The sequence below is a fragment of the Ornithorhynchus anatinus genome, chromosome 13 (genome assembly GCF_004115215.2).
Source record: "Ornithorhynchus anatinus isolate Pmale09 chromosome 13, mOrnAna1.pri.v4, whole genome shotgun sequence".
NCBI lineage: Eukaryota > Metazoa > Chordata > Mammalia > Monotremata > Ornithorhynchidae > Ornithorhynchus > Ornithorhynchus anatinus.
In genome coordinates this window covers 29,512,551-29,526,260 of record NC_041740.1, presented here as the reverse complement: position 1 = coordinate 29,526,260, position 13,710 = coordinate 29,512,551, and the positions used below count along the sequence as shown (strand labels likewise).

General features: G+C 44.4%; 1 protein-coding gene across 1 annotated transcript in view; it reads left to right on the top strand.

Annotated features, from left to right (window-relative positions):
* Window positions 1-1,487: 1,487 nt before the first annotated feature.
* PCLO (piccolo presynaptic cytomatrix protein) overlaps window positions 1,488-13,710 on the top strand; it is a 288,802-nt gene continuing 276,579 nt past the window's right edge. Inside the window, exon 1 of the mRNA XM_029077273.2 lies at window positions 1,488-1,758. Within this exon, the coding sequence (XP_028933106.1) occupies window positions 1,544-1,758 (215 nt within the window). The 5' untranslated portion in view covers window positions 1,488-1,543. The remainder of the gene's footprint in view (window positions 1,759-13,710) is intronic.

Genomic DNA, 13,710 nt, shown 5'->3' with positions numbered 1-13,710 from the left:
GGACGGGCAGGGCGAGCCGCCCGCCATCCCGGCCGGCCTGGAGGCGGACCTCGGCCGGCTGAGCGAGGACGAGAGGAGGCAGATCGCCGCCGTCATGTCTAGGGCCAAGGGGCTGCCCAAAGGAAGCCTGCCCGTCGCCACCCCGCCGGAGCTCCCTCCTCTGCAAAGGCACGCGTGGGGTCGCTGGGTGGGGGGAGGGAGGGGCGGTCACAGCTCCGCGGACACGCGTGGGTCCGCAGCGAGGGACGGTGGCATCGTCGAGGCCGGAGGGCGAGGCAGCGTGGGCAGGGCTGATGGTGGGGGGGAGGGGGAAGACGGAGAGAAAAAATCATCCATCTTCCCATCCCGGGGTGGGGTGAGAGGGGGCTGGATGTATCCGGTGGATCGGGAGCGGGCTGGACGGCTGGGTTTTCGGATGGTCCTGATGGAGAAGTTCCGTGGGTGGTTGGGGAGGTGGACGCCTCCCATACGGTTTTTTTTTTCCTCCCCTTGGAAGGTCCCTTGAGCATCTCATCCGACCGGTTGTGTGATCGGAATAGTCAGGTAGCTTGCCTACGTGTGTCTTTTTTTTTTTTTTTCTCTTCTTTTTCTTCTTCCATTCCGGGGCGTTTTGTCGTTGATGCAGGGACACTCTAAATTCGATCCCCAGTCCCGTGGACACTCTAAATGAGATCCCCCCCTCTTCTCCTCAGCCCCGGAGGTTCTCCCAGCCTCTGGCCGAGAGGAGCCTTAGAGGTAGAAGGAATGACAGCGGGAACCACAGTTCCCAGAATTCCCGCCCCATTAAGGGAGAATCCATAGGCGTGGGAATGAGCAGCCTTTGCAGAGCATCGGGCCACCCCGGCCAGTGGCCCAAATCGGTCCCTTGAATCAGGAGCACCCGGGTTAAACGGACTCCCCCTCCCCGGGCATCATCCCTAAGACCACACTGCAGGCAGGCCTTTGCTACAGCGGTCCTCCCTTTATACCAGGAATGGCTCGACCGCCACCCATCCTTATTTCAAAATAAGGGAGTGTGGGGGGAAAGAAAAAGCGCGAATCCCCCAGTTCCGTGAGGCCTTGGGTCCGTCCAGCCTCTGCAATCGAGGCCCCGCACCGGCCCATTGTGGCAGCCCCTCGCCCTTTAAAGCAGGCAGGGTTGGGCGAATGACAGTGGCACGAATGGGGAGCGGGGGGGTGCACAAGCCGGGGTGGGAGGGGAAATCACCTGTTCTGCAAGGAGCATGCTCACTGCACGAGGAGGAGGAGGAGGGAGGGGGCAGGACCGGCTGGCCCAGCTTGAAGGCTGGCAGCAGCAGCAGCAGCAGCAGCAGCTCGGGGGCAGAGAGGCTCTCCAAAGAGCCTCGCTTGGTGTCCCTAACCCGGAGGTGGCAATGGTCACCTGCCGGCCGGACTAGTGTCTGGCCCCTCCAGCATGAGCTAGGGAGGAGGGCAGAGCCGGCCCGGGCCCCCCCCCCGGTAGCCTCGGCATCAGCGGTGGGCAGCAGAAGGGGCATCCTCTCCTCTCTGCCCGCTCCTACCCCCGGGCAGGAGGGCCCGAGCCATGGGGAACGAGGCGAGCCTGGAGGGAGAAGGACCGGCGGAGGGCGAGGACGGGCAGGGCGAGCCGCCCGCCATCCCGGCCGGCCTGGAGGCGGACCTCGGCCGGCTGAGCGAGGACGAGAGGAGGCAGATCGCCGCCGTCATGTCCAGGGCCAAGGGGCTGCCCAAAGGAAGCCTGCCCGTCGCCACCCCGCAGGAGCTCCCTCCTCTGCAAAGGCACGCGTGGGGTCGCTGGGTGGGGGGAGGGAGGGGCGGTCACAGCTCCGCGGACACGCGTGGATCCGCAGCGAGGCACAGTGGCATCGTCGAGGCCGGAGGGCGAGGCAGCGTGGGCAGGGCTGATGGTGGGGGGGGGGGGGGGGAAGAGACAAAAATCATCCGACTTCCCATCCCGGGGTGGATCCAGGAGTTGATCCAGTGGATCAGGCTCGGGCGGGCTGGCTTGCATTTTCGGGCTGCTCAGATCTATGTGGTCTTTATGAATGTTTCAGTGAGAGGGGAGTTGTCTCCGACAGTGCAGCTCCCTGGAGCCTTTCCATGAATAGAGCGGCTGAAAGGTCGTGGGTGAATAGTCCTAGGTGTTGGCTTACATATACACACACACATTTTTATCTTTGGGGGTTTCAATCGATGAATCAACGGCATTTATTTGGGCCCTTACTATGCACGGAGCATTCTACTTAAGCGCTTGGGAAATTACGGTCCAGCCGAGTTAGTAGACAAGACCCCACCTAATGCTTCACAGGCTGGTCCACGGCGCAGCTTGGTAAAGATTCATTCGATCGTATTTGTTGAGTGCTTACAATGTGCAGGGCACTGGACTGAGCGCTTGGAAAGTACGGTTCGGCAAGGGTACAGGCGATTGCAAGTCTGTTTTGCGAAAAGGAAAGGGGTGAGGTTTAGGGGGTTTGTGTGGCCTGTTCGGCATCCTTCTATTCACTGGCAAATCTAGGAAAGGACAGGAAAATAAGCAAAAGGTTTTGGGAAATTGTACCCGTCCGCAGGGCTGGTGTCCCTGCATTTGGTTTTTGAAGAAGGTGATGACTGTGTGAATCAGACGCTGAGGTTCTGGGGGGGTCTTAGAAATGGTTGAGTGTTTTGGGGAGTTTTTTGCCCACCCATCTCCTCACATCTGAATCCCCTTGATATCTTGGTAACCAGAGCTTAAGAAAATATAAGATAATTACTTCTTAGGCTAACAAGATGTTTGTACTTTCAGGGTATGGTGACCTTTTTTTCTGCATTATTGGTATAGAATTATGGTCAATTTAACTTGAGAAAGCACCAACTGTAGCTTCTTAACTTTGAGCTTTCCTCTGGTTTCACTTGGCAATTGAAAGTATTGTTTTGGTTGAATACAGTAAAGGAAGCAGTTTTTCTCAACTCTCCCCCCAGCTATCTGAAAAAACAAAAACAAAAAACTCCATCCACCAAGGTGATATGTGATTAACAATGTGGCTTATCAAGTTTTGTAAAAAGGGTTTTAGGCAAATAGTCCAACTCTAAGAATTTGTCTGATCAGGTATGTGATATCTTACAGCTAGTTTGGCCCCAATAAATGTTAATTCTTAATGATTTTTCTGCAAAAGTGATGACAATTTGCTTCTTGTGTTGGCTTTAAAACCATCAGCAGGCTGTATACTTAACATACAGGGGTGATGGGTTCGTTGAATTATCCACACATTTTTGTCTTTGGCAAAGTGCCAGGCAAGGTGAGAACCAAGGCTTTGGATATTGGTATGGTTCTTACTGAGCACGGAAGCGTCTCCACAGAGAGACACTGCAATTCTCCCCTCAGTTTGATATACTTTTCCAATAGACCAGAGATTCACTATAACCACTAGAATTGCTTTTTTCCCCCCTAACCGATGGCGGAGAAAGGGTGGAAAAAACATGAAAAGGAAGGGTATAGCAGATGGAAGCTTTGTGGGGAATGGGGAGCTGCCAGCCACCGATGAACTGTATCTGAACCATGATAACTCACATAATCCTCTTCCTTTCCCATCTCCCGCATCTCTGCTTGGTCCAATAGAAGGGTTGGTTATCTATTCTGATCAGTTGTTACTGTAGTCCTGTCTCTGATCATTTCCACCACTTCATCCTTCTTATCTTTTAGCTTGGATTGGGGACCATTGAAGGAAGGTTTTAGAACAGTTCAGGTAACTCAAATACTGATCAACCTGAAATCTAGTGCAAGGGGACTAAATCGAAGAAGGATCAGGAGAAAAAGTAAATATCTCCAATTCAGTCATTGCCCCTTTTATCTCTTACCTAGCAGAAAAAGATGTCTGGCATCCAGGTGTCGCTATGACTTCCTCTACCCCTGCTTCTCTCTTGTCTCCCAGCAACATTCTTTGCCCCTCTCCCTCCACAGCAGGCTTCACTCTACACTCCTCTGTTTAGCTTCAGGTTTTCTGGCTCCTTGCATCTTCCTCACTCTCTCTCCTCAGGCCCTTGTTCTATCCCTCCATGTGTTTTGTTTTCTTTTCCTTTTCTTTTCCCTCTTCACCAATGCCCATCACTTTTCAGATTTTGAATGTTCTTTCCCACTGAGTCTGTTGATAGTTTGAATCATTCTCATTATTGAAGCCAGCCCTAAGTTGCTATCTTCTTCCCCAAACCTTCAACAGTGAAGAGCTTAAATTATGACGTAAACATGTTAAAGGTATCTCAGAGTTTTGGTTCATGGTACAAGTAATTAATCTTCAGTATGGATGATATTTGCTGTTACAAACCAGTTAAACCTTCAGGCAGTTATTTTAATTCCTTCTTGTTGTTGCTTCACTGTAGAATGGATTTTATAAGGTAGAAAACTAGAAGACTAATATTTAATAACCTCCTCCTACTACATAACATTCTCACAGCTAAAGTAGTAATATGTATCAGTTTGGAGGGAAAAGGTTTATTTTTAACTACCTATTGGCTCAAGATTTCCAACAGTCCATCATTCTCCTCCCTCCACCCACACACACATGCTATACATATATATGTGTGTATATATGGAATATTTTATATATCATATACATGTTCTCTCTGTTACCTGATCAGAAAGTCCCTGGGCTTCTTTTATGATTGTGAATTATTTTGAAATGATTTAAAATTATTCCAGGTATTAAGAGATAGTAGTTTTGAGCTCAAATGGCATGATATCATTAATATAAATGCATTTCACTTTACTGAATATCAACATAGTGTTACTTGATTGCAGCTCATCCACTAAAGTAAAGCCTGCCCATCACTACACGCTGTAAAATTCTTCTCAAACAGCAAGGTGACAGGAAGAGAGTGGAATTCCTTCTCTTATTGTCCCACTCTCTGCTTGGACATAAACCTCATCATAATCTTTGTTCTTGGTTTCACCATTCAAAGTTCATGGTGGCAAGACTGCTTTCCCCCTGCTATGCTCAACAGCAGCTGTGCTCACTTGGCCCCGATCTGGGAAGGAGTTATTTCTCAAAGCAGTTCTACAGGGGACTCTAAATCCACCCTCGACATCTGTGACACTAATCCCATCCCCTTTGGGCTCCTAAAAGTGCTTACCACCAATCTTCCCCATCTCTTAGCTCTCACTCTGTCAAATCTTTCTCTTCCACCTTCAAACCTGCATGTCTTCCCTATGTACAACTCTCTCCAGCTCTTCCCCATTTTTCTGCTCCCACCCAAATTCCTGTAATGAGTTGTTGGCACCCACCATCAATCAATCAATCGTATTTATTGAGCCCTATGTGCAGATCATGAACTAAGCACCTGGGAGAGTAAAATACAGTAGAATTTGTAATCACATTCCTTGCCTATTATAAGTGTACACACTACTATCTTCACTTCCTGTTCACCCACTCTCTACTTGACCCACTCCAATCAGACTTTTGACCCCCTCACAGCTCTGGAACTGCACTCTCTAAGGTCAAGTAGGAGTAAAACAGTAATCCTCATTGGATTTGGCTATAAGGAGGTTATTGTGACCTTAATTCTCCTTGACCTTCTTGATCTTGACCTTAATCCTCCTCTTGACTGTAAGCTTCTTGTGGGCAGGGAGTACATCTGCCAACTCTGTTATATTGTACTCTCCCAAGCACTTCAGTGTTATGCACATAGTAAGCACTCAATCATAATTGATCAATTGACTTCTTGGCTGCCTTTGACACTGTGGGCCACTTTCTGACCTTGATTTTGCTGATACTGTACTAACCTGATTCTCCTACACCTCTGATCACACCTTCTCGTCGGCTCCTCTTCTCCCTCTCATCCCATAATTGAGAACATCCCAAAAAGCTGTTCTGGACCCCTTACTCTTCTCCCTCTACAGTCACTCACTGGGGATATTTATCTCCTCACATAGTTTCAGCTATCACCTTTTTCTGGATGATTCCGACATTCACTCCTCTAGTCCTGACCTTTCATCCAACTTGCAATCCCACATCTTCTCTTTCCTCCCGGACATCTCCATTTGATGTCCCTCCAGCACTTCAAGGTTAATATAGCTAACCCTGAAATATTCATCTTGCATCTTAACTTTCCTCCCACTTCTCCTAACTTTCCTGTCTGTCAGTAGCTCCTGTCATCCTCACCATCCCAGAAGCCTGCAGCTTCGCTTCATCCTTGGCACTTTGCTCTATCTCCTTCAACCCTCACATTCAATCTACTGCCAAATTCTGTCAATTCTTCCTACATAACATCTCCCAGATCTATATTTTCTTCTCCTCCAAACTACTACCTCTTTGGAATGAACTCTTGTGAGATCATGGCTTGATTATTGCATCAACCTCGTCACTAGTCTCCCTGTCTCCAGCCTATTCCCCCATCCAGTTTATATTAACTGCTTCAGAGATTTTTTTCCTGAATCGTTGCTTGGCACGAATTTCTCTGCACCTCAAATGCCCCTGTGGCTCGCCACGTCGCTCTGCATCAAGAAAAAACTTCTCACAGTTGGCTTCAAACACTTCACCAATTCACCCCATCTTTTCTATCTGCTCTCTCCATCTGTTACTCCCCAAACCACTCTCTTGGTTTTTCCCAAACTGACTTTCTAATTGAACCTTATTTGCAACTCTCCTGCCTTGTCTTCATGCTCACGCTGCTGGAAGCAGCTTGGCATAGTGGTTAGGGCATGGGCCTGGGAGTCAGAAGGTCATGAGTTCTAATCACTGCTCCACCACTTGCCTGCTGTGTGACCTTGGGCAAGTCATTTTAGATCTCTATGCCTTGGTTACCTCATCTGTAAAGTGGGGATTGAGACTGTGATCCCCACATGGGACAGGAACTGGGTCCAATCAGATTTACTTGTATCTACCCCTAGCACTTAATACAGTGCCTGGCACATAGAAAGCAGTTAGCAAATACCACAGTTATTATTATTATTCCATCAGGGTGCTACCTTCTACTTCTCCCGATCTAACAGATCAATGCTTCCCACATTCAAATTCCTCCATAAACCCATCTCCTCCATTGTGCCCCAGTTAATTCTCACCATCTCAAGTCCCATCAGTCATCTCTAGAACTTTTGTACTTAATATCCGTGCTGAGCACTGAAGTAGATGCATTCATTCAATTATACATTCAGTTATTCATTTTTATTACTCTTCTGTTTTCCCCCCTTAGAGAGTAAGCTCCTTGTAGGCAGAGGATATGCCATTTACTTGTCTTGCATTTCCTGAACACATGGCACAGTGCATTACACTCAGTGGATACTCAATAAATGCTGTAACTACCAAGGCAGCTGGTGAATGCCTTCTCCCTTCTTCTTTCCTACTTTTATTTCCCCTTCTCCCATCTCCTCTCTTCCTCTTTGCTTTCTGCCTCCATTCCTTTTCTCCCCTTTACTGCTCCCTGCCTCTCTGTCAATCAGTCCGTAGCATATGAGTGCTTACTGTTCTGAACACCATACTGAGCACTTGGGGGAATATAACAATAAAGTTGATAGACACAATCCCTGCCCACAAGGAGCTTACCTCTGTTCTCCTCCTCTGTCTTTCCCCATGTTTTGGCTCCATCCTGCCCAAGACAATTAGACCAGGATCAAAAATTTAAGATCCATATTTTACTCTTAGGGGCTGCTACTGGGTTGATGGAATGATGGAAATCCAAAGTCCACTCATTTACAAATTCCAATTAGAGATGTATCCAGAAGCAATCAACTTGTTGAAAACCTGAATTGTTGAAAGACTTACTTAGAGCTAAAATTTGATTTAGAGCCAGGGCTAGGTTCAGAGTGGCTGGGGTTGAGATGGGGCATGAGTTGGAAATGAGTCCTGATGATTGTCTTGGATGATTAGATGATTGACAGAATAAGGTAAAATGTAGTAATTCAGTTTCTGGCTCTTTTATGACTTTTCATTTTAGTAGAAATGCATTTTTTTGCATATATATTGAAGAAATAGACAATTGGGTATGTGAAAATCGTGGTTGAATGACTGCCTTTAAAATTAAAGTACTTGCTAACAGAATAAAATTCCATATCCTCCAAATCCTTAATTGGGATTTTATTTTTTAAAATAGATTCAGTTATCATGTTTCTAAAGTGAATTTTTTTCCATCTGTTGTTTAGAGTGACCAGAATGTAGTTTCTTGTGGCCTAATAGATAGAACACTTTTCTGGTATTCAAGACCATGGACTCCCTGTCTAAATGACTTCAAATCACTTAATGGACTACTCTCTCAATTTTCCTAAATGAAAAATGGGCATAATACCTGCTCTGATCTACCTCCCTGGGAATGTTGCCAAAATATCATGGGATAATATACGTGAAAATGCTTTAATTTCCTGGGAAAAGAGCCAAAAATGTATTATTAGAAAATGTATTTTGGCCCCATTTAGTAGTTGCACACTCCCTTTTTTGTTCTATTTAGAAGAAATCTTTTTTAACTATCCATTTTTGCGATGAATCTTCTCAAAACACTGAATTGCATTGTAACTTTGAAAAGTTCTTAATTAGGGCTGTCTCAAAACTTTTTGAAACTATACTGTACTATGAGGCTAAGCAGCGTGGCTCAGTGGAAAGAACCCGGGCTTGGGAGTCCAAGGTCATGGGTTCAAATCCCGACTCTGCCCCTTGTCAGTTGTGTGACTGTGGGCAAGTCATTTCACTTCCCTGGACCTCAGTTCCCTCATCTGTAAAATGGGGATGAAGACTGAGCCTCACATGGGACAACCTCATTCCCCGGTATCTACCTCAGCGCTTAGAACAGTGCTCTGCACGTAGTAAGCACATAACAAATACCAACATTATTATTATTACACTACTTTATATACTAGACATGAAATTCACAAGCCAATCTACCAAATAGTAAAATTTAGATTCCAATCAACTTGATTTTCATTTTTCCATGGTTAGCTTTATTTAATTTGCTATAGTTTCTCATTAGACCTTGAATGAAAGTGTATAGGCATACACCAAAATTGGAAAGTATTGCATTCAAAATATATGTGTATATATAAAGTATCTGATTAGTTTAGTAATTTTTGACACTAGGATTCCAGAGCAGAGGGTTATTTAAACCTTATTATCTGTTAAGTATGACTTTTTAAAAAGTTAATGTAATGAAACATGCTGATTTTTTTTAACTGAAAAATGTTTGTAATATAGTTTGGTGTATTTAATAAGTTTTTGAAAGCAAAGTACTCTTGTTCAAAACACAGGTATATTTCATAAAAGAATGCTAGGCAAACCAGGATAGCATTGAGTGACGCATCCTCTCACTCTGCCTAAAACATTACTTAACACCAAATAAGATATTTTATTACTTTCTCAACCTAAAACTCGACTCCAAGGGCATGTTATCATCATACTAAGATTGTGGAACCTACTGTGAGCAATCAATCATATTTATCAATCATTTTGAGTGTTGCACTTATCATTTGGGAGGATACAACCATATAACAGACACATTTCCTACCCACATTAAGCTTAAGGACTAAAGGGGGGGAATGACTTTCATATAAATAAATGAATTATACAAATGTACATAAGTACAGAGGGGCTGAGGTGGGGGGTTGAATAAAAGGGGCATATCAGGGCAAAACAGAAGGGAATGGGAGAAAAGGAAATGAGGGATTAGTAGGGGAAGGCCTCTTGAAGGAGATGTGCTTTCAATAAGGTTTTGAAGGTCTGGGGAATAATTGTCAGATTCGAAGAGGTAGGTTGTGCCAGGCCAGGGGCAGGATGCCAGTTAGAGGTCCTCGGTGAGATTGATGAGGCCGAGATACATTGAGTAGGTTACAGAGGAGTGAGTTGTGCAGGCTGGATTGTTGTAGGAGAGCAACAGTGTGTTTGGGTGCTTTAAAGCTGATGATGAGGAGTTTCTTGCTTGATGCAGAGGTGGATGGGCAACCACTTGAGGATCTTGAGGAGTCAAGAAACCTGGCCTGAAAGTTTCTGTAGAGAAATGATCTTGGCACAGGAGTGAAGTATGGACTGGAGTGGGGAGAGACAGGAGGAAGGGAGGTCAGCAAGGAGGCTATTACAGTAATCAAGGCAGGATAGGATAAGTGCCTGGGTTACTGTGGTGATAGTTTGGATGGAGAGGAAAGGGTGGATTTTAGCCATGTGAAACTTGAATTGACAAGGTATAGTGATAGATTGAATATGTGAGTTGAAGAAAGAGAAGTCAAGGATAACGCCAAGGTTATGGGCTTGTGAAATGGAAAGGATGGTGATGTCCACAGTGATAGGAAAGTCAAGGGAAGGGCAGAGTATGGGTGTGAAGATGAGCCCTGTTTTGGACATGTTTGAGGTGACGGCAGAACATCTAAGAGCAGACTATGAGCGGAGTACTATACTAGGAGCTTGGGACCATATACTAAAATGAAATAATAATACACCCAGTTCACTTATAATGCAGGTGTAGATTCTCGCAAAAGCCAACATTAGGGAAATGTTGCATTGTAGTACTCAGTGTTCCTATACCATATACATGTGCCAAAATCCTTCCTTCCAATGGTTTTGCCATATTCAAACTGGCTCCTGTGATCCAGTAATGTTCTCTAATTTCGTAACAACTCTAGCCAAAATGAAGAGTGAAACTAGGCATTTTAGCAAAACTGATTGCACCTTGTCTTTCAGTGACACAACTAAGAATAATAATAATAATAATGTTGGTATTTGTTAAGCGCTTACTATGTTTAGAGCACTGTTCTAAGCACTGGAGTAGATACAGGGTAGTCAGGTTGTCCCACATGAGGCTCACAGTCTTAATCCCCATTTTAGAGATGAGGTAACGAGGCACAGAGAAGTTAAGTGACTTGCCCACAGTCACACAGCTGACAAGCAGCAGAGCCGGGATTCGAACCTATGACCTGTGACTCCCAAGCCCATGCTCTTTCCACTGAGCCATGCTGCTTCTATGAATAGAACTCACATGTCCAGAATCTGACCTTAGGTCTTTCCACCAGACCCCAGTGCCTACTCTCCACCAAGCTACTGACTGAAAGGTATAGTTCCCACCTTAAAGGAGTTTGCAATCTAATGGGAGAGTGAACCTTGCCCAGATTGAATACATGCAGTGGGGATGAGGAGAAACACAGATACAATGGATTAAAATAAGAATGAAGAATTACTAGATAGAGAAGTGGAATCAATAAACCACAGTGCACATAGATTAGGTGAGGGTAATGGTTGGGATGACATGAACAGAAAGGGAAGTAGCATAGCATGAATTTGAGAGTCAGGAGGACCTGAGTTCTAATTCCAATTCTGCCATGTCTGCTATGTGACCTTTGGCAAATAGCTCAACCTCTCTGGGCCTCAGTTACCTCATCTGTAAAATGGGATTGAGTCTGAGCCCCATGTTTGACAGGGACTGTGTCTATCCTGCTTAACCTGTACTCACCCCAGCACTTGGAGCAGTGCTTGACACATAGCATTAAACAAGCACCATAATTATTATTATTATTAAGGGGATTACTCAGGGAATTCTTTCTGGAGGAGAGAGTTTTTTAGAGAACTCTGAAGGGAGGAGGGGATGCGGTTCAGAACATTTGAATGAGAAGGGAGTTTCATCAAGAGGACAAGACATGGGCAATGAGTTGGAGAGAGGAGAGTCAAAAATGAGGTTAACATGGGGGAGCGTCGTGTGAGAGCAAGGGTTGAAGGAAAAGAATGTGTAAAAAATCTAAGGAGACAGGTGGTGAATGACGTGTGTTAGGGGATAGAGCACAGACCTGCAAGTTGAAAGTGCGTGGGTTTTAATTACGGCTTTGCCACGTCTTCTGTGTGACCTTCAGCAAGTCATTTCACTTCTCTATGCCTCATTTACTTCATCTGTAAAATGGGGATAAGAGTGTGAGCCTCATGTGGGATAGGGACTATTTCCAAACTGATTAACCTGTATCTATCCCAGTGCTTAGAACAGTGTTTGGCATATAGTAAGTGCTTAACAAGTATCATTATTATTATAATTACCATAATTAGAAGTTTCTTTTTTATGTGGAGAAAAATGGTGGTGTCTTTGGAGGCTATTCAGCAAGGGAATGATGAGTTTAGGAAGATTATCTACATCACAGAGGATAAACTAAATTGAAAGGAAGAGAATCTGGAGTCTGGGAGATGAAAAAGGAGGCTCATGGAGTAGGTTATCTAGGAGGCTGCTGGCCATAGAGTTGGAAAGGAAGGAAAAGTTCTCAGAAATATTTGAGTGGAAACCAGAAGGATCCAGAGACAGACTGAAGGTGGGTGGGTGAAAGGCAGAGCAGAACCTAAGATGACCCAAGAGCTGTGTGCTTCTGGGACAGGGAGGATGACAGTGTTGGCAACTTTGTTGAGAAAGTTAGGAGAGGTTTAGGAGAGAGCATGAGGAGTTTGGATTTTGAAATGTTGAGTTTAAGGTGCCAGTTGGTCATATGATTCTGTACTTCTCATCCTGCTTATATTTTTTGAAAGTCTTTTAGTAATTGTATTTCTAGTGTGCAAAAGGCATGTGTTGGTCATTGACCAAGTGAAGCAAAAGACTGGACAATTCTCTGGTTGATTTGCTTCATGTAGACAAACTATGGTGTGTGGCATACTCTATTAGATACTTGAAGCAGGGAATTAGAAGTCCTGGATTTTAAGAGATCCCTTATTTAATGTTAGAGATGCTTCCTAGTGTGTAATGTGTAATCTGTTGTTGTTGTTTTTTTAAAAAAAGAAAAAACCTAGTCTCAAATGTTCCAAACACATTACTAAACACTCCTCAGTTTAAAGAAGTCATGACTCATTGCATTAATTTTTTGATAAGCCACTCTGCCCAAACATCCATTAGTAGTGTTTTCCAAGTTTCTAGCATTTCCATTGCTCCATGGATAACGATTAATCTTCTGTTTAGCCGAACCAGTGAAAAGAATCTTTACTAATCACCACCTCTCATCTGTCAAGTACATTTTGAATCAGTTTTGCAGAGATAACTAGTATACTATCGTTCAAATTTAGACTGTCTCCTCCTCTAAACTGTGAGCTCGTTGTGGGCAGGGAATGTGTCTGTTGTTATATTGTGCTCTCCCAAGTACTTAGTATAGTGCATTGCACACAGTAAATGCTCGATAAATACAATTGAATGAACGAATGAACCAGTAGAATAGGGTGATCTGATCATTGACAGTAATAGCATTTATGAAGCTTTTACATTGGCACTGGGGACAATGCAGGGGTATTGATTCAGCCACCATCCCTGGCTATAAGGGGCTCACATTCTGAAAAGAGTGATAAGAGACAGAGTGACTTGTCAAAAGGTCCTTTAGGAACCAACTCTTTTGCTTTGTGTCCATATTTGAATGGAGATTTGGACTCAGATAAAATGGAAAGGCTCATTGTATGACTGTCCAGATTATTCCCCAAGGGAAAAAAAATTGGCTCTGAACTATTTCACATTATAATAATATCATAACCATAGCAATTTCTATTTGTGTAATGCTTTTCACCACAACATCAGGGTGCTTTATGTAGTCTTTAACCCATTAATCTTCATAATGCACTTGCAAGAAATAAGCCCCAAATTACTGCGGCTCTAGAATTAGAAACTGAAAGGCAGGTACTAAGTAGATTTAAATTTATAATCTGAATGCCGCCTCCCTCCACCCCCCTTCTTTTTTTTACTAAAAAAAAGAAGTGAAAAAATTACTGTATTTGTTTTTTCAATAATGATCAATACTTTTATACCCCTTTTTGTGTTGGGGCTTTTCAGTATGGAAATATATCT